At 45.9% G+C, this 26,934-nt stretch overlaps 3 protein-coding genes across 4 annotated transcripts in view; 1 reads left to right on the plus strand and 2 right to left on the minus strand.

Annotated features, from left to right (window-relative positions):
* Positions 1–26,934, minus strand: part of LOC108882294 (E3 ubiquitin-protein ligase TRIM21) — a 162,954-nt gene that overhangs the window by 7,560 nt on the left and 128,460 nt on the right. The window lies entirely within an intron of this gene.
* Positions 218–6,055, plus strand: actr2a (actin related protein 2a). The gene is made up of 9 exons (XM_018674741.2): positions 218–375; positions 1,304–1,414; positions 1,494–1,709; positions 1,797–1,869; positions 2,046–2,182; positions 2,581–2,730; positions 2,811–2,956; positions 3,046–3,178; positions 4,344–6,055. Exons 1-9 carry the CDS (start codon positions 328–330, stop codon positions 4,512–4,514), a joined length of 1,185 nt encoding a protein of 394 aa, XP_018530257.1. The 5' UTR covers positions 218–327; the 3' UTR covers positions 4,515–6,055.
* Positions 6,198–25,192, minus strand: spred2a (sprouty related EVH1 domain containing 2a). 2 transcript variants are annotated; one of them, XM_018674738.2, is made up of 6 exons: positions 24,714–25,192; positions 14,774–14,948; positions 14,204–14,372; positions 14,031–14,095; positions 11,008–11,163; positions 6,198–10,842 (listed from the first exon to the last, which is right to left on the minus strand). In XM_018674738.2, exons 1-6 carry the CDS (start codon positions 24,737–24,739, stop codon positions 10,150–10,152), a joined length of 1,284 nt encoding a protein of 427 aa, XP_018530254.1. In that variant the 5' UTR covers positions 24,740–25,192; the 3' UTR covers positions 6,198–10,149. The 2 variants fall into 2 exon arrangements, with proteins under 2 accessions (XP_018530254.1, XP_018530255.1); XM_018674739.2 differs by lacking the exon at positions 24,714–25,192 and adding an exon at positions 15,462–15,502.

Here is a 26,934-nt window from a genome sequence, read left to right on the forward strand (position 1 = left end):
CTAGATCAGTAAAATATTGTTCTGAAAAAGTGGAACAGTTCCAGATATTTGTTGTCCTCCATTATCTGTGCATGAAATAAAATGATAGATAGTATGATTAGTTAGTTGAGTGGATGTGGAAACAGGCGACTGTTTGTTGACACATTCATGTAGAGAAGAAGGAGATCTGTCTGTCTGTTTGGTTCCTTACTCAGCGTTATATTTGTGGTGATGGCGCTTTTATTTTGAAGGACTCGCAGTGTTAGTGTGTGTTTCCGGTGTGTGTTCAGCAGCAGCAGCAGCAGGAGGAGGAGGAGGAGGTTCAGGGAGGAAGAAAAATACGACAACATGGACAGTCACGGGAGGAGAGTGGTGGTGTGTGACAACGGCACCGGGGTGAGTGTGAGAACAGGCGGACCGGTGTCGGTTCGGTAAGAAAAACGGCGACGAGAGGAAACAGGAAGTGAACAGGAAGCTAGCAGGCTAACCTGTTAGCTTGCCTGGGTGGGTGGAGAGAGGAACGTGTCTGTCAGATGGATTCACCTGAGTCACCACACACCTGTACTTTATGTTTACCACCATACAAACATTAGTGTTCATCACACAGGTCAGAGTTCCGCTTTTTATTCGTGTTCTCGGTTAGCTCTGTTAGCTAACGGCTAACCGGCCCCGCCCTCGTTAAACTGGAGCATCACTTCAGTCAGAGACGCGGTGTCCGGTCTCACACCGAGCTGGAGACACGACGTTAAACCGACAGCGTTCAATAAAACAACACGAGCAGCTCGGTAACCGCGGTAACACCGGGGCTGAAGCAGCGCGCGGACCCGTTGCTTTGATTGCGGAAGTTGAGGCAGTTTTTCCATATAAGGAAAGTTTTTGAGACCCGCTCATCTCACCTGTTACAGGTGAGACTGGACGTTTCTGTTCAGCATTAGATACATCATCACCACAATACACTGTCACTACCAGACTCCATTGACAAAAACAGGGATTTAACCAGGAGCTGCTGGAATAAAACTAACACAGACACACTAACAGATGGAGGCAGTGGTATTCCAACAGCTCCCAGTAAAATCCATGTTTTTGTCAATGGAGTCTGGTAGTGATATATAGAGATGTTTCTGGATCTTCCTCTTTAATAAAAAGCTCTGTCTCTGTAGGAATCCTCTCATCATGTTGTCAGACACTGAGAATAACTGATCGAGGTTAAATCTTCAAATAAGAAGTAAATATTTGGTGTTTTAACCTGTAGGAAAACATGTTTACACCATGTACAGGTACTTTCCCTTGTTATATTCCATATCTTTTTTATTTTTTCCTCTAGTTTGTCAAATGTGGCTACGCAGGCTCCAACTTCCCCGAACACATTTTCCCAGCTCTGGTTGGTCGGCCAATCATCCGCTCCACAGCTAAAGTCGGCAACATTGAGATCAAGGTACATTCTGGTCCAAACGCTGCAGCTGGTTTCACTGGTTTGATGAATGATCTGACCTTTGACCTTTGACCCCTGGTAGGACCTGATGGTGGGGGACGAGGCCAGCGAGCTGCGCTCCATGCTGGAGGTGAACTACCCGATGGAGAACGGCATCGTCAGGAACTGGGACGACATGAAGCACCTGTGGGACTACACCTTCGGCCCTGAGAAACTCGACATCGACTCGCGCAGCTGCAAGATCCTGCTGACTGAGCCGCCCATGAACCCGACCAAGAACAGAGAGAAGATCATCGAGGTTTGGGACTCAGGTCCAGGACAGACATCGTTTCCTCCTGTGTTTTCATTAAAATGTCTCTGTAACGTGGTGTTTCTGTGTTTCCAGGTGATGTTTGAAACCTACCAGTTCACAGGAGTTTATATCGCCATCCAGGCCGTCCTCACCCTCTATGCTCAGGGTACGTCTGCCTCCACATTCAGTCTGATGGTCTCTGCTGGTTTCTCAGGTGTTGTTGTGGTTCTTCTGGTTGTTCCGGCTCTGATCACTTCCTGAACGTCCATGTTGCTGAACTCTTCACCGCTCTGTCCTTCACCAGAAGCGAAACACTTTGACGTTTCCACTTTGTTGTTCCAGGACTTCTGACCGGGGTGGTGGTCGACTCTGGTGACGGCGTCACTCACATCTGTCCCGTGTACGAGGGCTTCTCCCTGCCCCACCTGACCCGACGCCTCGACATTGCAGGGAGGGACATAACACGCTACCTCATCAAGGTACCACCTGAGTCCGACTTTTCTAACATGAGGATTCTTCATCTGATGAGACACGACGCAACATTTTTCACAGTTTGTCTGATGTTTGTTTCATCAACTTTAAAGTTGGTGAAATGTTCAGGTTCTGTTTCTGTGACTGAACACTAACATCTTTTTTCCACAAGATGGCGCCGTTTAATTAGATCAGGAGTCAAAACAGTTTGACAGTTGGTCATGAGACGTCTCATCACTAAAGGTTTTCCTGTTTTAGATCCAGTGTTCACTGAAACCTGAAGTAAAATCAGAATAAATCAGATTTTCTTTCTGCTGTTAAACTTATTAAACCTCGTTCTGGTTCTTAACGAGGTAAATAAAATAAAAGGTAAATAAATAAAAGTCGTCGTCCTGTCTGTAACCAGCTGCTGCTGCTGCGAGGATACGCCTTCAACCACTCTGCAGACTTTGAGACGGTGAGGATGATGAAGGAGAAGCTCTGCTACGTCGGCTACAACATTGAGCAGGAGCAGAAGCTGGCGCTGGAGACGACGGTGCTGGTGGAGTCGTACACGGTAAGTCACGTTACCAAACTCCACCGCGTCTGTTTGCTGTTCCTCACGGTTCTGATCCTGACTTGTGTTTGTGTTGTCAGCTCCCGGACGGCAGGGTGATCAAAGTGGGAGGTGAGAGGTTCGAAGCCCCCGAGGCTCTGTTTCAACCACACCTCATCAACGTGGAGGGGGTGGGCGTGGCTGAGCTGCTGTTCAACACCATCCAGGCCGCAGACATCGACACCAGGTGAGTGAGCAGAGACTCAGTGCTGAGACGGACAGGGACAGGGTGGGACTGAGGAGCAGTGAATCTATTATCTGTGTTTGTCTGATCAGAGCGGAGTTCTACAAACACATTGTCCTGTCCGGAGGCTCCACCATGTACCCTGGCCTGCCGTCCCGCCTGGAGCGAGAGCTCAAACAGCTCTACCTGGAGCGAGTGCTGAAGGGAGATGTGGACAAACTGTCGGTGAGTAACTGAGAAGATGGAGAAGAGTCCGCTCCGTCAGGTTTGCTGCCTCCTGGTTACTGTCGCCATGTTTTCACTCAGGAAACGTCGGCATCATCAGCTCCGCTCAGTGGTGGAGGACGAACTCAGATCCTTAATCTGAAGTGGAAATACCACACAAGTATCCAAGTATAATCAGCTGCTTACTCATGAGCTTAGAAGAAATGTTGAGTTCAGTGTCGCTGCCCCTGAAGTGAAGGATGTCGCTGCCTCTCAGTTCACTCACAGAGCTGCAGAGCGACAGGCTGTAAACTCTACAACCAAACCACAGAACTCACCGTGATGGAAGCAGATTCTCACACAGCTACAGCTGAAACCAACCGTGTCACGACGAGTTAAAACAGGCTGATAGAGTCAGTGTCTGAGAGCAGGACGCCAGCTTTATGTCTGCAGTGTTTCTGTTATATACATGCAGTTGTGGCGGCCTGTTGCTGTGCCGTGCTGCAATATTGTAAAGCTGCAAAATACCTGGTTGAGCCGAGAAGGAGAGAGAGAAAGAAGAGGCAAAGAAAAGCTAACATTAAACCAGATGTGTTTTAGTATTTTGTATTTAACAGAAATGAACACCTGAGTCGACTGAGGAAGCAGCTGCTCAGAGGATGAATTCTGACCTCTTGTGTTGTAAACAACAATGAAGCTCAGCAGCGTCACCTCCACCTGCTCCTGAAGAGAAGCCATGTTCAGCAACAGAGAAAACACAGCTCCTGACTGTTACTCAATTATTATAACTGGTGCATTAAAGAGTAAAGAGCATGTTACAATTGTAGCTGCTGGAGGTCAGAGAAATGTAGAGCAGTAAAAATAATATTTCTCCCTGAAATGTAGTGAAATACACATTTAAAGAGTAGAAAACAAGCAAAGTAAAGTACTTGAGTAAATGTACTTAGTTACTTTTTAGCCCTGCTGAGTAGTCGGTTTATTTTAGAGGTGAATCAGCTTCCTCCTGCAGTGAGAAGTTTGTCCACCGGGTGGTGCTGCAGCCTCAGTCTGGTCTCTGCTGGGGAATCCTCAGCCTGTAATTAAAACACAGTCGTCTTCAGAGCTCACAGGGCGGCGGGGGTTTCAACATGTTATAATCACCTCCTTTCTTCCCTGTTAAAGCTCCCTGCTCCTCTTTCCTCCACAGAAATTCAAGATCAGGATAGAGGACCCCCCCAGGCGTAAACACATGGTGTTCCTGGGTGGCGCCGTGCTCGCCGACATCATGAAGGACAAGGACAACTTCTGGATGACGAGGGAGGAGTACGAGGACAAAGGGATGAGGGTGCTGGAGAAGCTGGGAGTCACTGTCAGATAAAACACAAACAAACAACCCCCACACACAGTCCCTCCATCTCCCAGCACCGAACCGTTTTCAGATGTAGAATCAGATGCTGCAAAATGCTGCAGCTCCTCTAAAGCAGCAGCTGGATGTTCTGATCCACTCTCGATAAGATCGACACCACGCTCACATTCATCTGTTCAGTGTGAAGCTACAACCCGCAGACAGTTAGCTTAGCTCACTGCACGTATCCTGAGCACTGTTTCACATCACCGTCTCTTTTTCTAACATTCCAGCACCAGAAAAACACTGATTTTTAAATTCAGTTTTTTCCCAGTTTCATTCAACAGTGGAAACTACGACCACGACTTCCCCAGCTGGACATTGTTGGAAAACCCTATTAGCTTAGGACTGGAAACAGGGAAACATTTAGCCTGTCTACCTCCTCTAAAGCTCTGAATGGTTTTTGTTGTTGATCTGAACTCCCTCCAGACAGAGCCAGGCTAACCCTTTCCCCCTCTTTCCAGTCTTTATGCAAAGCTAAGCTAACTGGCTCCAGCTACAAGACACGATAAGACAGAGTGGTGTCGATCTTCTCATGTAAGTGGATTTCTGAAAATGTCTTGACTGTTTCTTTAAAGCTGAACTCATTATCTATGGTGTTAAAAAGGCCGGTCGACCTTCAGAGACCAGGTCGAGCTCCCGGCTGTTCTCAAGGTGATGAAGATGATAATTGGTGAAGTATTTCACGAGACCTCCGGGTTATGAAGACATGTCGCCTGCTCTGACGGATACTGATCATCAGATACCATCCTCCAAGTCCGTGCAGGAGGACAGGCGGACATTTTGATCTCAGCGAGAACATTCCTCCGTCTTCTTCCTGAGTCTCAGTTGGATTTTTTGGGATTTGGGACCAGTCGTTTGCTGGAGCTTTTGATTTCTCTGTGTCCAGTTTACGACCAACAAACCAGCTCCTGCAGGTCAGAGGATTTACTGATGAACACAAAATCTGTTTCCCATTCCTCAACAGTTCCAGAGTCATTCCTTCATCTCGGTCCAGGACGGTCACATGACTTATCGTCGTCTCCCCTGGCTCAACTTTTCAGTTTCAGATCTGTTGACAAATCAAAGGAAGGTGTAACGCTGCCCCCACACTTATTTCCTCTGGTTTTACTGATCAAACACTTCATTTGATGCATGAACGGTTTGTTCAGTGACTGAAAGGTCTGGAGATTCAGGACCGTGATGATGATGGTCCTGGATCAGCTCTCAGCTTCACTGAAGCTTCAGTGCTTTTTCACTCTGCTCAGTGAGGACGTGCTTTTCTTCCTCCTCTTCGTCACTGTGCTGAAGATGAACATCAGCAGCAGGTGATGTGTTCAAGTACCTGAGATAATATTTGTAATCTGCTGTGAGGGAATGGAGACGTAAAATGTAAAAGCTGGTATTTGTGGTTTCTGGGTTCTCGTGTGTTAGAGACTCACACATATAAAAGTATAAATGTATAATTTCCTCCGATCATCAGGAGCTGGATGTTGATTGATCGGCTGATTATCTAAATAAATCAGTGATTTATAGATGCTGACGCTGTGTCTTCATGCTAACGAGATTCAAACAGCGGCTCCGCCCTCACTGGCCGCGGTCAGCTCAGGTGTGTCAAGGTGAGTGTTTCCTCTTTAATCCTCCACACCTGTGTTTTGTTTTCAGGTCGTCTGTCACAAACATTCACCTGGACTCAAGGATGAACTGAGTAGAATTTGGTGGTCAAAGGTCAAAGTCACTGTTACTTCAAAACACATTTGTAGCTTTGCAAATGCAGCATCTTATTAACTCCTTGAGGGAACCTAGACTCAGAGGTGAACTGAGGTCAGAACAGGCTAATTAACAGTAACTGGACTGGTTGGTGGAGACGTTTGACCATGAGGAGATGATTCTAGTTTTGTTCAGGTTTTTATTTTCAATACTAAAATGTAAAATCCAGGCTCCGTATCTGTTCTCGTCCTCGCCAAAACATGGAGTTTAAAACTACTTTCTACAAAACTTCATTCTGACCAAAAAAGAAACCACCAGCTAGAGATCCGACAGCTTTGAAAAGCCGCTGTTCACTACAGACAGTCAGAGAGCAGCTGGTGAACACAGAGATTTCCCTCAGGATTAATAAACAAGAACAAACAAACCAAAAAATAATGTTAATCTCAGTCAGTCCAGAAGCTGCTGATGGCTGGTGAGGACACGTCAGACCAGGAAACACCACACACACAGCAGGATGGGAGGGGTGGAGGGTCTGGTGGTCTATCAGAGTCACATTTGTTCCAGATTTCATCACAGTAAACAAAGCCAGTCAGGCAGACTCACTGGGGCCTCGGTAAATCAGACCCAGACCAGAGTCCCCGCCCGACAGAGTCCTCACAAACACACACAGAAAACCAGGTCTCTGAGTCGTTGTTCTTGGTGACGTGGTTTAGTCTGGACACTGGACCTATGAACAGTCCTGTTGCAGTTCAGCTGCTGTCTTTCTGCTGAATTAGTTTCTCTGAGAGCACACACATGACAACAGACAACATCAGATTTCAGCTTTACGCCCAGATCTCTTTTAACCTGACGACCTTTCCTCTAGCACCACCCTCAGGACAGTGTAGACGTTGTCCTCTTGGATTCACCTGTTTAAATTTACATTTTCAGTTTGTGCATAAAAAAACACCGACGTCCATGAAGAGAGGAAACATCAGACCTGAGCTTTCTTCACATTAACACAGGAATCAAACACAAACGTTTGATTCTCTTCTTCGTCCTCGGAGCATCAGCTCCCCCTGTTTTTCATGGAGGGAAACTGGACTTCACTCAGGTGTTATCTGATGATTCAGGTGTAAACCTGACTGCAGGTCAAACACACAACTCTGAATCTCACTGGACATCGTGGATTTAGAAATTATTGTCAAAGCAACATTTGTTCCTTTTCTTCAACGTCATCTCTTCATTCTTGTCAATTGTTCAGACTCAGTGAGGTGGGCCTGCAGACTCCAGACCTGCAGGCTCCAGACCTGCAGTCAGGAACCAGATACACCCAGGAGGTAAAACCCTGTAACTGAGCTGTTTATGAAGTTTGTGTTTGTTCAGAATTCAAATTTAAGTTGATGTTAAAGCATCAGGTCAGACTGTCTAACTTCACATGTTCATGGAGTTCGAGTCCTGTAAAGAGGTGTATCAGTGTTAATATGTTGTTGTCGTCATAACACAAGTCTCAGTGTAATTCTAACTGATGATCCAAAGGTTAAAACTTCAGTTGATTCTGGGATTTGTTTCCCAAAATCCTCCAAATGTCTTAAAACCTCAGAACTTCTTGATCTGAAGATCTAAATGTTTGTTTAGTTAAAATGTCTGAAAACCCACAAAATGGTCTCCAGATTAGAGTCATGGGTGTATCAGTCCAGTTAATTCTTATAAAGACATGTTCTGTCTGACCTTTGACCTCTGACCACCAACATCTAATGACTTCACCCTCAAGTCCAAATGAACGTTTGAGCAAAGTCTGTGACTCAGAGACGAGCTGAGACCAGGAGGTAAAATCAGACGAGTCTCAGTGACCTGAAACTCTGTCAAACATCACCGGATGTTAAAACCAGAATCTGGTGTCAGTTAATCTGAAAAAGTGTTAATGTGTTTAATTAATGACACACACACACACACACACACACACACACACACACACACACACACACACACACACACAGAGTGTAGTTGTCTCTGTAGTTTCCAGATGATGTATTTGTATTTCTACACGTCTCATTGTCTCTTTTTTATGTCCATCATATTAGAAACAATAAAAAAATAGAACTGAAAATGTACATCACCTGATACATGTACGTCTGTGTATATATAGTCTATACACACACACATATAGACTATATATATATATGGAGATTTTTACATCAGTAAAAATGTGAAATATATATAAAAAGACAAACTGATGATTTCAACCCTTGAGTTTTTTTTTTTGTTTACACAGTTATTTTTCTGAAATGGATGTCAGGATGTGATGAAGAGGAGGATTCATGATGAAGAGGAGGACTGATGGTGAAGAGGAGACTTCAGGCACTTTCCTTTAACAGCTGAGGTGACGCTGCCACTTCCTTCACCACTGAGAAAAATAAAGGAGAGAATCTATGAACGACAAGAGATCATGGGGAGAGAGAGAGAGAGAGAGAGAGTTTCCCGTCTCTTCCTCCGTCAGTGTTTCTTGTTGATCTAAGACCCGAGGCTGAGACCTGCAGCAGACCTGGACCTCATGTCTCCTCAGACCTCTGTTTCTGGCTGTTAACATTAGCATTAGCAACATGGCTGCCTGACCGCTGTCCACGTTGAGACACCCTGATCTCAGAGCTGTGATAAAGTCCAACACCTGACCTCAGGACCAGGACTTTCTAAAACCTTCAGCTTCACCGAGGTTTCTCAGACCTGCTGCAGATTATTCACCAGTTTGAGCTGTGGGAGGATCTCATGAGCACAAAGTGTTAACATGCATGTTTGTTGAACTCAAACACAGCCCAGTCATGTATGTTACCCATGATCCTCTCTGTTAACTTGCAGGTTTTCATCGTGATGAACTCCACGGCTGCAGCTCCTCCACCTGCTTCAAAAGGTTTTCTCAACAAACTTTATCTGCATTTTAAGACTTTGTGCACATTTCATAAACATATGTTCCCTGCAGACACAGACTGGGCCTCAGAGAGACGTCACTACATTTTCTTTAAATTCATCACTTTAATGACCTAAAACTACGAGTTAGTATCTGAGGACAGTGAGAATCACTTTTAACTGTTCACATATCTATTTCTGAAGTTTCCTCTGTTCCTGTTGTCCAGCCCTTTGACAGCCTCAACCTGTCTTATCAACACACACACACACACACACACACACACACACACACACACACACACACACACAGCTTCAGTATCTACAGGTTTTGTTCTTCTCGTCAGACAAATGTCCAAACCACAAACCAGTGAAGATGGAGCAGTAACAGACAGCAGGAGGATGAGGTACAGGTACAGATACAGTGCTGTTGGACTTTTGTTTTCCTCTCTGGAAAATTCAGGACTGGGTTCTGCCATTTAACTGGTTTATCTGTTGGGGGGGGGGGCGAAGCAGAGCAGCCGACACGATGCAAAACATCCACAGACTGAGACTGATCAACACTCAGGAAGATTAATTTCTTAACAACTGACATGAATCCTCCACATTAGATTTTTTTCTTTCTGAAATGACGTCGTCCTGAAACGTGTTCGGTCTGAAATGTTTTGTAACGTGTCGTTCTCTCTGCAAACACGACAACATTCACACTGACCTCACACAACGCTGAGAAATGACACGTTCAAGCCTTTAAAACACGAGTGTAAAAATATAAAGTACCTGTTTTTATATATATATTTATATATATATATATATATATATAATCTTATATATAAATGAATATTCTTTGTTAAGTCTTTGTGGGAGTTGGAGGCTGTTTAATCCCCAACATCACAAAAAAACAAAACGAGTTCCAGTTCCTCCGTCTGGAAATCGGAGACGAGACAAACGACGACGACAAAAAAACAAAAAACAACGTAAAACGTGACCTCCTCCCATGAGTCTTTGCAGTCCGTGTGAGGGGGACGTGGCCTGGGACACCTCAGCCCACAGCTTTGTGTTTCCCACCGCAGCAGCGGCAGGCCACGCCGCAGCGGTAACACGCCCTGAGGGGGGCGTAGCAGCACATGCACGGCGCCAGCAGCGACAGCCCCACTAGCGCTGCCCAGCGCAGGCAGAAGCGCTCGTCGCTGGTGTCGCAGGAGCACGGGTCCGAGTAGTCCCCCTCCGGGTCTGACATGCAGTGGTACAACAGGCTGTCTGCGCACCACATGAAGCTGACCCGCCGGATGCAGGTCTGGATGGGGTCGGGCGCCTCCTGACACCGGCCCCGCCCATTGTCCTCGTGGTTGAACATATCCTGACAGTAAACGCAGCGCGAGCGCTCGCCGTCCTCCTTCTTCCGTTTGCCTTTGGGCTGCAGAGCCTGCGGTTGCACCGTCACCACCGCTCTGTGGCCTCCACCCAGCTCCATGCAGCCTGATTTACCGTCGCAGACCTGCTGCACGTCGCAGCTCAGCGGGTACGGGTAGGAGTAGTCGTGTTTGGGCAGCTCGCTCTTGGTGAAGTGAACATAGGCGTCGGGGTTGTCGGGCTGTGTGAGTTTGTCTCGCGTGGAGTTGGCGTGGCGGTAATCCTCGTAGCCGGTGAGCCAGGTGCGCTCGCGAGGGTTGATGCGTACGATCTCTTCCTCCTCCACCTGGAAGCTGACGTGACGAGGAAACATGTGCACCGCCTGCAGAGACACCAAGAGACACGAAGACTGGTCAAGAAGTCGGTCCTCCATCTGCACCTCATGCAGTACAGTGATGATCCAGGTTACCCGTAGTCCCTGGGGTCACGGTTCAATCTGAACCTTGTATCACGTCAGCCCCCATCGGTCCCACCTGACTCTACTCACCTGGTCCAGGAAGTAGTGGTCGGAGGGCCGGTGCTGCTCATAGAAATGTCCCAGGATGCAGTGGTGCCGGCGGGGCTCGCAGAAGTTGGGCGGGGCCAGGGCGTGCATCGCCGGCTCTCTCTTCTGAGACGAGTTGGACGAGCTGTCGGTGGCGGTCTGGAGAGGAAGAGGAGAGAGAAGAGGTGAACACAGGTTCACAGGAACACACGACCTGCAGAGAGGTTAAAGGTTAAAGAAGCACGCAGGACAGGAAACCTCAGGCCACGCCCCTAGTCTGTGATGTCACTGCAGGTGTTTTCAATCAGCAAATCAAGCCAAGACCAGGAGAGGAGGAGCTGCAGGGTGGAGTGAAGACGACAGTCCTGCTGGTAAAACTGCGCTCGTGGAGGAATCTACACCAGCAAAGACACCAAGTAACCAGAACCAAACACTGCTTCAATAACAGAGGTTACGAGCCAGTTAAAAAACACTGGTTTCATCTTAAAGAAGGAGTTTTATTAACGTTTGACTTCTCTACCTTTTTCCTTAGGACTGATTTCAGTCTGTCCTGTTTGTCCTGTCAAACAATGTGACAAATATCCAGAACCTGAACCTTTATTCGTTCTATTAAAATGAACAAAAAATAAAATGTGAGGTTACTGAAATTCACCTGCTGAAGTTTCATCCTCAAACCTACAAAACCTTTCACAGGCTTTAAAAAACCTTTTCTTTTTAACTAAAATGAAAATCAGTTACAAACTCCACCTCATGACTTTGTCCAAATCAAAAGTCTTCATCAGTTCAGTGACAGTAAACCAGATTCTGTCAGATCCTGGTTCCTTTCTGGATCCACCTGAGCTTCACTTCAATGTGTTCTGATGCTCCACCAGACGTCTGTGTGCGATTAGATGAGAACGAGACGTAAAATAAAAACTAAAAGGCCCGAGGAGCAGCAGCAGCGTGGCAGAAACCTCAGAAGTCTGTGTTTTTATAGGGTCTGTGTTAAATGAATCCCAGCCCGGGCCTCGCTGCCTGCGGCCCTGAGAGCGTGGCGGCGGTGGGTTGCATCATCCTCAGAGTCGACACGGGCCACCATCACTTTCATGTGGGGCTTGGAGTTATTGTGAGCTCGCTCAGATCGCACAAGACGAACACAGCAGAAAACTGAGCAGCTGAAGTTTCTACAGAACCTGAAAAACCCAATCCTCAGACCTCTCACATTTCTGGGTTCATTTCTGCTGCGTGGTGCAAACACAGGGAAAGACTGTCATCTGATATTCTGGATTCTACTCTTCTGTAGTTCTGCTTTGCCTCTGTCTGCGAAGAGAACTTCAATATGAACTGATTCTACCACAGTTTAACTAAAGTTGCATCTGTCTCAGGTGATGCAGTAAATGTTAAAATGATGCAGAAGAAGAAGAAGCGTCCGAGGGTGAAGAGTCACTCTGTACAAACCCTGCATCACGTCCCCTCCTTTCCTGAGCTATTGAGCAGTGTCCAGAGGAAACTCTGCATCATGGCGGCGAGGGTTTGATTTACTCCTCACAGTTGTTGTTGATCTACATCCTCATTGTCCTCAGCGCCTCCGAGTCGAGCTCCTTCCAAGAATTGCTTTCCTGAAAAGATTGGTCGTCTTCCTGTGGGAGCCGGACTTCAGACCTGCAGACACGTCCCCCTCGGTCGGCCTCGCTCTCCTCTAACTGATGCCAGCTATGTAAACAGGCGGCTCAGTGACAGATTACTGACAGGTCCCACTCTCCCCTGCAGCGCTGGACATCCTGTGGAAACGATACACCCTTCTCTTTGAAGATGGAAAAACTGAGAGAGAGCTGAACCTGGAGCTGCCGTCAGACTGAGGACGGAGGTGGAGGAGACAGAAGAGATTCTTTCTGTTCTCTACAGTCTGTTTGAGTCGTTTCTACTGCAGAGAGACATTTACTCAACTTACAATACAATACTGAGGTACTTTACTCGAGTATTTCCATTTCCTGCTACTTCTGTAGGTACCAGTGACTTTAAAGACTGAGATTTAAAGTGGAAAACAGAAGTTCATAAACTTGTATAAAAGACACTGATTCATGTTCTTCCAAATCTTTCTGGCTCCAAACAAAAAGGTTCTGAGCCCAGATCAGTGAGTCAGTCTCTTACCTGGTGACCTTTTAGAGGGCCCTGACCCCCAGGTTGGGAACCAGTGGACTGAACTCTCTGACTGTATCTGTCGTAGTTAAACCAGCTCCACCTGCAGCAGCTACAGTAACCTGCTGCTGAAGGATCAATGAGTCACGATCAATGATCTGATCAGAGATCAGTCACAGAAGACAGTTACAATGAAGTACTTTACTGTCCTACTGTAACTACATGAAGTACTTTACTGTCAGACTAACTACATGAAGTACTTTTATACTGCAACTACTTTTACTTGATAATACGTCTGTAATTTTATTAAATAGGATTTTGAATGCAGGACATTGACTTGTAATGGAGTATTTTACTTTGTGTTATTGTTACTTTTACTGCTGCAGCTCAGTCTCCACAACAGTTTTAAACTTCTACAGGACACTTTGTGTTTCAGTTTTAGTCGGACTGTGGATTTGTTTTAAAGAAATCACAATTTAAATCTTCTTTTAAATCTCGTCACAGTTGCTCCTCTAACAATCTGAAATACTGTAAAAAATCTGTGTGGCAGAGAAATCATCAGAACTCAGGTTTATCTAATCCCAGATTACAGAAACCAGGTTTTATCTTGAATCCATCACTGCGACGACAACAAACCAAACCCAAACAGGACGGCGACATGTGTCTGGTCATACACGCCACAGGATACTCGACCCCTCCCATCCTTTGTTCTTCCTGTTTAATACCCCCCCGACCCCCCACCCAACACACACACACACACACACACACACACACAGACTCTGGTCCTATCAGGTCATCTCCCGTCTGGACCTAAAATAAAACCTGCTCCGACTAAATGAAACGGTCCATAATCACACGAGGGAACGACGAGTCACTGAAACATCAACAGGAGAGGATCCTGGACTCACTGTGAAAACGTCATCATCTCCGAGCTCTGCTTCGTTCTGCAGCGTTGACGAAGACGTGGTCGAACCTGGAGACAGAGACACGATCAGAACCAGAATCAGGAACCAGGATCAGTTTGATGACCGCTGAGGCGGTTTTTGTTGCTGTGATGTTTCAGATACAGTTTTTTTTGTACCTTCTGTCAGGTCCTCCAGGGCCTTCCTCACCCCACGGTCGAAAGCTCGGGCGTCAGCCGGGCTCTGGAAGGTCAGACCGCACTTTTTGTTGTCCACCTTCCAGTGGTGGAAGGTTGGAGTGGCCTTCGTGTAGACCAGATCCTTCTTTAGAAAACACTCCAGAATCACCTGGAAAAAGGTTCAGAATCAGATCAACAAGAGACGAACTCAGAGATCGTTAATGCTGACGACTCAAAGTCTGCTCGTCAAGAAACAAGATCTATCGCCAGCTTTATTAAACTGGGTTCTGGCTCTGTGACGACTCCTGTGGCTCTGGTCTGGTTTAATTCTGAAAATGCTGACAGTGACCTCAGACACAACCTGAACCGCCATCTGTCCCTGGACCTGGACCACAGACAGACTGTGTGAACCTGGACTCAGTATGATCAGCACAGAGATATATGTTCTCTGGTCATTACAGCGGAACCTTTAGACTCAGTTTAACAACACAAACACGTTTCTATAATTCAGATCCAGAACAATTCACAGTAAAACATCTCTTCATTCACTCTGGTTGTTGTTGGACCGACCTGTTTGTCTTTGAGTCGTTCTCCGTGGATGAGGAAAGTGTTGCGTCCCAGCAGTTCGGTCGGCAGCAGCCTGCACACGCCCACTCTGCTCAGGCAGCCGTCCTGAGCCAACCAGCCGCCGCTCGAATCGTCTCTGGTCATCACCACCGCTTTGACGCGCACAATGTAGCTGTCACTGCAGTGGAGCAGAGAGAGGACAGAGCAGCAGTTAGAAGGTGTCAGACTTTCTGCTGGAGAAAACTGAAACAGCAGTGAAGCTTGTTTAACTAGAACCACCTCTACCATCCGGTCCAGTTACGCTTAACTACCCTGAGTTATGGCCTAAAGCGTGCAGTCACAGTGACCACCAAAATCTGATTCGTTCATTTCTAGTGCTGAACGATTTATTGAATTTTAATCCTGAGCTAACGAGATGATCAAAGCTCAGAGGCTGTGATTGTGTTTCCAGCTCCTGACTCTCAGAGGTTCATCAGGTCTCATCCTTGTCCCCGTGTGACCCACTAACAAAAGGAATCTCATGGTGAGGAAAATGGCCGCCGCCTCAGAGGAGACAGGTCAACAACTCACTACATTAAGAGAGAAAAGCTGCTACAGGCGTCTGTAAGTCTCTGTAACATCACAGATGGACAGATGGAGACCACAGACATCTGAAATATCTGTCAGAAATATGAAGATACTTTAAACCTACATCAACAAGTCCTCCATTGTAAACATCCATACAGGACGCTTCTTCCTTCCCTCAGGTGCGATGGCGCTTCATAACAAAACGTAATTGTAGGTCGTAATTATCTGCTGCTCAGACGACCGATGGGCTCGTTTTTGATTGGACAGACTCAGCGCTCCCTTTACCGAGTGCCAGTGAATGCAGCGTCACTCAACTGTGATCACCCCCCCCCCCACACACACACACACACACACACACATCTCCTGTACATCCTGTTTCCACGTAACGTGACGGTCTCCGTTGACGACAGGTTGTCGAGCTGTGCTGCTGCGCGACGCCACATCCTAACGGCCCGGAGAGAGGCGGGAAACACACACACACACACACACACACACACACACACACACACAAGCACCATCTGTTTGACAGGCAGGCTGAATCACACAGTGTGTGTGTGTGTGTGTGTGTGGCATGAGTCATCACTGCATTTGCCGGCAGCGTGCAGTGACACACACACACACACACACACACAGGAGGGACTATATTGTGGAGTTTGATTCCAAAATGAGAGATCCTCCATTTGCCAACAGACACCTTCATGTATGAAATGACTGATGATGTGAGAACAGCTGCTTTGTGGTTCAGATTATTTAAGATCAGCGGTTCTGGTCCGACACATTGGATCAGACCGAGATCAACTACAGACCAAAACATTTGAGGATAATCAGGCTGCGTTTCATTTCAGCTGAGAAGTCAGAAAAACACCTGACCTGTTCACATTAGAGTTTAACACAAACATTTCAAACCTGGAACATTAACCCATGATGATAACCCATCGTATCTCAGACTAGCTGTTGTTAGCAACAGTTGCTAACATCGCTTTACAAACAGCGTAGCAACATGTCCACAGATAAACCTGAACAGTTCTCTGTGTCTGACTGACTTCATGTGAAACTAATGAGACTGAGCTGCTATAAACAGGAACATTAGCAGAGAGTTCACTGCTGCTGATGAGGAGCAGCCATCTTGGATTCTGATGTCGGGGTTGGTGGGGTTGCTCTGACTTCAGGAGATGTTCAGGTTCAAACTGGAACGCAGCATTGTAGTTTTGAGGTCAGGTAAAACTGGAAGAACCAATGAGTGTTTTTCTGATTTATTGATTAACAAGTTGTTTCTTTTAATTTGTTGAACAACTGATCAATTTATCTTTTCATCTTTTCAGCTCAAAACAACACAACATGTATCATGGACACACTGAGGACATGTTCCTGTCATCCTGTCCCAGGTAATACAGCTGTCTGTGTGTGTGTCTGTGTGTGTGTGTGTTATATAACGTCAGGTCTTTCCAGGTTAGAAAATGTAGGTTGAATGTCAGTGGGAGAACTGCTCTTATCAGGTGTCTGTGTCAAAGGTTTATAAAGCTCCGCCCACCTCCACCCTGCAGGTGTGGACTCCATCTCCTCACGTTTCTGCCTCTCATCATTAGAACAAACTAAAAGTCCAGTTCACATTGTGTCTGTAAAACAGGTCTGTGTCCTGGAGGACTTGTAATAAAAGACGACACAAAACTAAAATAAATAAACATAAAGTTTAGAAAAACCAGTTTCCAGCATCTCTAATGAAAACATTTCCTGATATTTTAAGTCCTGTGTATCAGGACACCTGATATATCTACAGTATTTTCTGTATCAGGACAGTTGAGAATGAAAAACACAAACGCAATTTAAAACCAATCATCAGCAACAACCTGTGTTGAAACTGTTTAACACTTCACCCTCTCATGCTCTGTAAGTGCAGTGTACGAAAACTGCAACTAGAAAACAACATGTTTTTATAAAGACAACACATAATGTTTTGCTATTAACATGTGTGACCTGGTGTCAGTTGGTTACCAGGACGTCTGCTAGAGAATTGACCATCGCTAAGCTGTTGTTACGCAGTTACTAGATTGTCGTTAAGTGGTTGCTAGGTTGTTGCAAATGTGACTGGAATTATGAAAGTTTGCTCGTAGTAGCAGTAGTAGTATTCACAGTAGTAGTGGAGGTTCTGTACATTCCTTTGTTCAGTCGTGGTTTTATTGTCACAGTTCACACAGCGCTGCAGGAGCAACAGTGTCAGGCTGTAAACTTTACAACTGGGTCTTAAAATGAACAAACTGTGATGGAGGTAGAGACATGACGGAGCGACTCGGTTCTGTTGGTCGCTCAGATACTCTCAGGTCCAGAGCTTCATGCCCATCACAGGAATGTGCACAGCTAAAGTGGAAATGACTGTGTACGGCGAGTTAAAACTAACTGATGACGCTGTCAGCAGCCCGGCAGGATTTCATCAGTGTGCTGTGACCAAGATGCCAACTTTAAACAAGAATCATCATCAATCATCATCAAACCTTCGTGGTGAACAGCTAAACCTGATTCTGACAGAAGTTCAGAGTCTGACCCTGTTGTAGCACATAGCTCCAAAATGAGACAGAGAAGTAAAATGCTTCAGTTCCTTTAGTAATCAGATGGACAGGACGATAAATAAATAAATCATCAGTTTGCTTTAAGTCCAGTCAGCGTCAGTCTCTGCCGGTTTACTGTAACTCTCTGTCCATTAGACACCAGCTTGTTTCTCCATCAGCGCTGCATCACACTGAGACCGGAAAGTGTCTGACTAACGGTCTCAGATCAGAACCACAGAGCTGCGATTAGGATTCAAGGAAATGAGTCCTCGTGATCTTTGCCTCATCACCAGTTCTCCTGTCCCTTCAGACCCTGCCATTCCCTCCTGACCTGCAGTAACCCCCCGGCCCTTCCCGCCTTTCATCCAACTACTCACCTGTTCCCAGTCCTCTAATCAGCTCCTGTTTTTATCGGCTCATTTCCACTCATTACCTGCCAGAGTGTTTATTATTCCAGCATTCATACCTGTTTCTACCTGCCTGTTTTTTTTAATTTATTTTGCCTTTTGTCTGGTTTTCCTGGCTGCTTCTCACCGACCACTGCCCACGCCCTGACTTCACCTGTTCCTGCCTGCCAAGGTGAACTCTTTTGAACTTTTCATCGCCAAAATAATTTAACCCCACTTTAACTTCAGTCATTCCTCAGGGGATAAAGTCGTAGATGTGTGTTTGTGTTTGTGATGGGAGCTGAAACACAATCTGCTGCTTCACTGATAAGAAACAAACTGTGATAAGTCCTGAGTCATGACCCGAGCTGACCCGACGTCTTTTCACCATAAATCAACAGTTTTCAGCAGCTGACTCAGTTATTCAGATGTCCAAGTTTCCCTACACACCAAGCTGCTCATAAGTACATCACAGGAAAATCCAACCAACTGCCACGCCGCTCTGAAACACTGACCAGGTAGAAATCATATCTATATCGCTGCATTGTGTATGGGTGTGTGTTCGGGGTGGGACAAAGCAGATTCTCAGATGCATTGTAAAGTGGACGTGGACGATTCTGAAATGATTCAGAACTGTCACAAATCAGTTTCCTAAATGTTAATTGATAATGTAATGCTAACATAGTGCAGCACTTGGACAGTCTCAGGTATTTACATAACAGAGACGCAAAATGACTGAGCAAGAAATCTGACCAGCACCCTCTGCATGAACTGTCTGCAAGTTATCAAACTAAAGTATGTTGGAAACGCAACAAACATGATAAACCACAAGTTTCCACCTGGACGAGGAAGAAAAACACCCAGTTGTGGCTGCTGCCAATCAGAGGACCATTAAGCAAGCGACGTGAGAACTTCCACCCAACTCGGAAAGGGCGACACGAATTACAAACTCTGTTACAACTTTACTTCCTCTTTACCTGTGGTGGTCAGAACTCTGCAAATACCTGACACCTGAGCTGAGAGTATCAGAGCAGGAAAACAGTCGCACTCCCTTATAACGTAATAGAAACAGTTTGCACAAAATCATTCTGACAGAGCGACGACCACTCAGAGAAGCTGACCAAAAAGCAGCAGGACAATTTAATCCTGACTCTGGTGGAGTATTTATTTGCAGCAGTTTTCATACAAACAAAAAATTTGAAGTGAAACTAGCAGCTGCCTGGAAGGTTCAGGTTCAGTCCTGGTCGTCTGATGGCTCAGACCTCAGAGGGTCCCTGCTCTGATGGACCCTGCTTCTTAACCAAAGTAAACTAGAGACACGAGCTAAACTGGAAACAGTTGAAGATAATGTAAATTAGACCAACGAGGAATTAAAAAGGAAACAACACAGGTTTTCCTAATCTCTTTCTAACATTGATTCCAGTGCTGTGCAGCTGGGCCGGTCCTGAACCATCAGACAGGACTTCCCCCAGAGCAGAGACGTTTCAGGGACCAGAGACTAAATTTAATCCCTGGGTCCTTGCGTGAAAATGCAGCTAAGGTTCCTAAGTCGCTAAAAAAAATTCCTTGCTGCACATATCTACACAGTGAGGCCCCACTTTGACCCATGAAACACTGGTTGGACCTCCCTGGCCTCAAACAGACCCCGTCCACAGAGGACGAGGTAATGAAATGGCTGCTTAGAGCACTTTAACAACACAGACATCTGTGAGAGCTGACCAGAGATGCAGATAGTAGCCTCTGGTGGTTTGTTTTCTCCACCATCATGAAAGACAAACACACACACACACACACACACAGTGCACAACTGCACATGAAGCTCCCACAGGAACACACACAGATTAATAGTCGATCCGAGCTCCTGACATCATCACCGTCAGCGTGGAAAACGTCGTTTCTCGGACGTCTGGATCAGCCGAGAGCAGCAGCAGCTGCAGTTCAACTCGCTCGCTGCCAAACGTCTCAATGACTTCCCTCCCTCGCTCGCCCATCACACAGATGCCCACTGTACTCTTCACCAAGTCGACCGAAACAACAACAAAACAGCAGCAGCAGACGGCCTCTCTGACCTTCAGCTCAGTTTTTATGTTTCGGATGTGTGAAACGTGAGAGTCGTCCAGTCAAACCTAAAGGAAATCCATCTTCCATTAGTCCTGTCACGTTGTCGGTCAGTCACCGACCGCGACACCAAACTAAACTTTATCTCCTGCTGTTAGTGGTGGAGCAGTTTGATGACACAGTGATCAGTGGATGGTGATTAATTCTCAGTGTCTCAGTGAGATGAGTCGTAGGTCATAAAAATCCCAAAGCCTTTGTTAAGACCAGGATAAACAGAAAGTTTTTGGTTTTTTGTGTTCTCACATTATCCCAAATGAAATCTGTCGTTCTAATCAAGATAACGTTTCCAGTTTTAAGCCTCATTTTTAAGATAGACTTTAAATCTTGGTGGTTTTTAACCAGATGAAGGATTTTAGTTGTCAGACGTCTGGATCTAAAGTTCTCACCTGGCAGATCATGAATAGTTGAAATCAGTTAAACGTCTCAGTTTTCTATTGTTGTTGGAGGATCAGGTTTTCCTGGATTTGGAGGCTGTGTAGTGGCTCATCAGGTCAGTTTATGAAGCAGCTACAGTAACGAAGGTTAAGTTGAACCTTGCACCTTATCTTTGGAGAAAAATAATCTCATATTGTCAGATTGAATTACAAGGGACAAAACTTGTGATATGTAAAACTGGAGTGTTAATAATTCATTTTATTTGTTTTAATCACATTTGAGAGAAGATAAACGATCAGCTCTGATGACGATACTTTCCCTAAACTTAGGTTACAACCACCAGAGTCGTCACCGAGCACTAGCCGCTCAGATGGAGGTCAGCTCTGATAGAAAGTCGATGCCGTCCTGTGTGGGTGGGGCGGGAGTATCAGGGACACAGCTGACCTTTCCTCAATGTCATGTTCACCCCCCCACCCCACTGGCATTATCGACAGCTCTCTGTTGGCTGGTTTGGGGGCATCAGTTTGCCTGATCAATAGAAAACACCCCCACAAAAACACTTCAGTCCCTCTCAGTCCAATGAAAACCAGGGGTCCTTCTCCCAAAATAATAAAAACCACTGACCAGGAATCAGATCTGCACCTCCCCCTGAAACTGATCTGTTTGGGGGGGTGAGGGGAATGTTACTAGTTCTGCAAGTGTTTGGTCATAATCCAAAATATTGAACACATTAAATGTCAGTTATCAGGATTCATCCAGTTTTCATATCAGTCTGTTCAATGGCTGATGAGATCGTCCATTTCTAAAACTACAACGCCACCGCAGCCACAGGAAAGACGCTAATTTTGTCTGTTTTTGTCAGTCCAGTTTTATGGAGTGTAAGGAGATTAGTCTGTCAGGTGTGGAGCCAGTTCACAGCTAGCATGCTACCAATGTCAGCTAAACATGGCGTTGAAAAGTTAGCTATTAGTTATTGGTTGTTATGCTAATTTCCTGTGGCAGACAGGAGAATTTTTTAACATATTTCCTGTAGGAATAAATGGACAGTTGAATCACAGGCGTAGCTTAAAGCAATAAGTTGCTTGTGAGTAAAGTGTCAGTTTGAGGCCGTCAGATGAACATGTGGTGAATCGTAGCAGTACGATAGAAATAAAGGGAGGTGTCTTCTGTCGTCTGTCGGCACCAACAACATGTCGCACCCACCAAGTTACTGTGCATGATTTCATAGATTCTGATTGGTTGTTTGTCGTCGTGAGTCGTAGTAGCATTACATTGTTAGAATTGGAACCTAACTTTTTGCTGCAGGTTGTCTCTGGACGATTCTCATAGTGAGATCTGTGTAAGGCTGGGTATCGTTCAAAAATTTTTGATACTGATACCTTGACTTTGATACCAAGGTATCGGTACCCAGCCCTAGATCTGTGTCCTCCAGTTTGGACTGATGACCACAGATTTTACCAGGCTTCTCTCACCGGATGTTAATTTGTTTCTGCACTTGTAAAACTTGACACACAGAGATTTCCAGTGAAATCAAACTGAAGCTATAGAAACATTGGAACAGTGGAAATCCCCCCTGGCCTGATGAACAGCCTGTTACCTGCCTCCCTGTGTGGCCTGGTGCAGTTTAGGTAAACATTTCACAAGTTGAGCCTATTATCAGGCTGCAGTCACATGAGTCATGTGTTTACCTGCAGGGGTGTGCACAGCATGAGGCAGTCAAAAGAAAAACCTGCTTCTTCAGGTTACCTGCTGCCCACGCTCCCCGCCCCGGACAAAGGATCTGATTTGCTGAAGGCTCGGCATCAAGAGCTGAGGGTGCGTTCACAGGCAGCAGGTTCTGAGCGGTTCATTCAAACTCAAAACAAGTCCATGAGGAAACTTTTTGTGGATGAAATAATTTTGTGGTTTAAAGGTCTAAATCTGAACATATAAAGTTTGTCTGCCGTCTCCAAAGAAACACGTTTTGCTCTGATTGTTTTCCTCATCCACCATTAAAACAGTAAAGATGGAAAAACCCTGAATTGGCCTGAAGCTGATGTGAAGTTATCTGAGGGCAGCAGAGTCTGAACAATTTCAGAATGAAACTGAAAAAGAAAATTCCTGCTCAGTGATCGGAGCCTGCAGGCTGCTGTTCCTCCTCCTCCTCCTCAGATTTCAGACCAGTACAGTTCCCAGCATGGAGGTGGAGGGAGGTCAGGACCAGGTTTCTCTCCTGATACTGACCCTGGTACCTAAACACAGGGAATCAGCAGATTCACAGCAGGGAGTTATAAATGGGGTCAGTCTAATGGCGTTAACCACAAGATATAATGTCTTCACTGTAAGCACAGACTCTATTTTCATCCCTGTTTTTATTGTTTATAAATTCTGTGTTTTAGTTGTAAGAGGAAGATGAAATGATGAAATTTCCTCTTTCAAAACTTACGTAGTTGTAGCTAGCGCTCATGCTACTGCTAAAGGTTTGTCCAACTCTGATCTGATATGAAGCTTTGGACCGAAACCGTCCTGTTCAGCAGCTTATTACGACCCATAGTTGCATTTTGTTGTTAAGTGACATCTAGTGGCTGTAGTAAATATGACGGGAACAAAGGGGATGATGCAATGCAAAGAGCGGATGTTCACTTCCTGTTTGGACCCAGTCGTCTTTGTTCTTTAATCTACAACCACTTTTATCCCAAACCACCATCTTTTTCTGTCCTTAACCAAACTGAGACTGATGATGACCATGATGATGAAGCCTGCTTATAGAGAGCTGCAGCAATGATCCTTAAACCAGGAAGTGGGTTAGCAAATCGGTCAGTAAATCCCCCACTCCTGATGTTTGAAGCTTTTACGTGTCTTAAAAAAGGCGGTTGCTAACGAGTGTCTAAATGAGACTACAGAGGTTGTCGGGGATGTTAACATGAAAACCCATCTACTCACCAGTCCACCTTTACAGCCTCGTTGTGTTTCTACTCACGCTCTTTCAAACTCTCACTAACTTTCTAAGAAGAAAGGCTTTTGTAGAAGAGCTCAGAGCTAAATGAAATGACCAGTTGGAAGCTTAGTGGTGGAGACGTTGACGTCATGTGACCGTGGTGTAGTTGGTTTATAGCCTAACATTAGCTTCTTACTTCAAACATCAGAACAGTGGTGTTCATCTGTGAAGATGATCTGATCAACTAAACCTGAAGGATCAGAAACTTTAGCTGCTCACAGTTTATTTTCTGGAATAATCCAAAACACTATGAAACAATCCCACTGGCTTTTTGTGGAGGAACCAGGCTGAAGCTGACTTCAGGACTGGACCACAGAAACATGTCACCCCTGCAGGACTCTACAGGTCGTACCTGAGGGTGGGAACAAGTGTAGGTTGGAGGACTTGTTGCTGTGTCCACTGGACTGAACCATGTGCACTATTTATTCAGCTAATGGCATAAAAAGTAAAGTAAAAATGTGTAGCTTGGTGCTTAAAGCTTCCAGTTCTCCATGTTTCCTGCTGCTGTCAAACACCGTTAAAGTCCCGTCAGAGGCCGGTGGACTTGAAGAAGCAGCAGCATGAAGAACCAGAATCTGCCTCTGATCTTCTCCAGGCCTCTACAGAACCGCTCTGAGGAGCAGTGATCACCCTGTGGCTGAACCTGCAGACATATGCAACCCTGTGATGATGAGTCACAACCTGCAGTAGCCTCATTTTAAAGGGTCATGATGAGGCAGGAGCTGCTGCTCCACACCGGGTGGAGGGATAAACGACATGTAGGGGTGTAGTGAGACCCCCCCCCCCCAATCATCTCCTCTGTTGTGACTGTATCACTGTATCATCTGCAGGAGGCTGCACATGCCCACCCCCCCAACATATCAGCAGCCATGTAATCAATGCACAAACCTCAGCGGCGCCGCGTCAATACGCATCCGATCATAACAACAGCAGAGGCGGCATCATGGTTATCATTATTGGGGGGGGGGGGTACTCACTCGTCTGGGCGCGTGTCCTCGCTCATTTTTTTCCGTTTCACCTCCGGTAATAATAAACTCCCGCCGCGGCTGCACAGTGCGGTGTCTTCATGTTTCCTCGCCCTTCTGCGGCTGAAGCGGCAGAAGCGGCAGCGGCAGACGCGGCGGCAGCTCCGGTTCTCTCCCGCTCTCCGCTCGGTTCTTTAATCCCGGTGTGTGTTCTGTGTTCTCGGATAACCGTCTCTCCTCCTCCTCCTCCTCCTCCTCCTCCTTCTCTCACTCCTCAGTTACTGGAGCGCATCCGAAGAGGCGCATCCGATCCCCTCCTCCTCCTCCTCCTCCTCCTACGCCTCTCCTTCCTCCTCTTCTTCCGCCTCCTCTACCTCCTCCCCCGCCGGATCGGGCTGGAATGCGGTGACCGAAAATGGTGCGCTGGTGTCGGTGAGGATGGCCCCGGACGAGCCTCATCTCCTCCTCGCTCCATGTTGGATTCTCTGAGCGCAGACGGAGCGGGGGAGGGAGGGGGAGGGAGGGGGAGGAGGGGGAGGGAGGGAGTGACGTCAGACCCGAAGGACTGCAGAGTCACGTGCTGTTACCAACTAATAATAATAATTATTATTATTGTTGTTGTTATTATTATTATTATTATACTGTGTATGGACATATTATTACAGTAGTTGTAAAAGTACTTGTAGTAGTACTGTAGTACCACCATCAGTAACTAACACTAAGAGTAATACTCATTATATTACTTCATATTCTTTATATTACATACAGTACTTGTAGTACTTGCAGTAGGAGTAGTTGTAGTAGTGATGCAATGACTACTAATAGTAATAGTTGTAGTGGAAGTAGTGGCACTGATACTGGCAGTATTAGAAGTAGTCGTAGTACTATCACTACTACTAATAGTTGCAGCAGCAGTACTGAAGAAAGTACATTTATCTAAGTATTGTATTTAAGTACAGTTTTGATGTACTTACTACAGTTACAGCTGATAATATCCTGCAGTACTTTGAGAAGATGCACCCTTTACACTGAGTACTTTTACTTTTAATACTACAGTACATGTTGATACTTTTCTACTTTAAAGAGAGTAAAGTTTTGAATGGAGGATTTTTACACAGTACTAAAGTAAAGAATCTGAATACTTCCTCTGGTACTGGCAGAAGTAGTAAAAGTAGTACTAATATTAGTAGAGGTAGTAATTGTACCAACACTGGTAGCAGTACTATCAGTAGAAGTACTGAGTGCAGCATCAGTTCATTAAGACTGAACCTGATTCTGATGAACCATCAACCTCCTCTCCTCCTCTGTGTCTGACTGACACCTGCTGGTCAGGTCGTGTTACTGCAGCTGTGTTTTCTGTTCTCAGATCTGTTTTAACTCTTTGTCTTTATTCAGCCTCAGTTTATTTGTGCAGACGCTGCCCGCAGGTTCTGATGTGTCAATAAAATCAGTATCAGGATCAGGTTCAGGATCAGGTTCAGGATCAGGATCAGGATCAGGATCAGGTTCAGGTTCAGGTTCAGGATCAGGTTCAGGATCAGGTTCAGGTTCAGGTTCAGAATCAGGTTCAGGATCAGGATCAGGTTCAGGATCAGGATCAGGATCAGGATCAGGTTCAGGTTCAGGATCAGGATCAGGATCAGGTTCAGGTTCAGGATCAGGTTCAGGTTCAGGATCAGGATCAGGATCAGGTTCAGGTTCAGGATCAGGTTCAGGTTCAGGATCAGGATCAGGATCAGGATCAGGTCTGTGGAGCCTCAGTAATCACACTCCTTGATGTTCTGTGTTCAGTTTTTAATATTCTGTTTGTGGTGATTGTTTTTTCTTTTATTTTGAAGTTTCTGTGATGGAGAAGCAGCTTCCTGTGGGCGGGGTCATCAGAGTGTCTGCTTCTGATTGGATAATTGACTTCCTGATGAAGACCCCGGGCTGAAAGCTGTCTGCAGACCGTTGAGTCGTCACTTGGTGTCTATGAGATGAGGAGCTGAACACCTGGTCCAGGTCTGTCACAGTCCACCTTCAGCAGCTACGGAAGCCCGCAGAGGTCAGAGGACAGAAACTTCAGAAGCAGCTCCTTCAGGTCTCTGCCTGATCTGGTCTCTGATCCGGTCTGTGGTCCGTCGGTTGTAATGATCTCTGCGGTCTGTAGGGGGCGCTGACAGACCATCAGTGACATGAGATGCTGCTGATTTGCATTATGGGTAACGTAGTGAAGAGAAGGTCCGTGTAGTTT

Source organism: Lates calcarifer, linkage group LG5 (assembly GCF_001640805.2).
Source record: "Lates calcarifer isolate ASB-BC8 linkage group LG5, TLL_Latcal_v3, whole genome shotgun sequence".
Classification (NCBI taxonomy): Eukaryota; Metazoa; Chordata; class Actinopteri; family Centropomidae; genus Lates; species Lates calcarifer.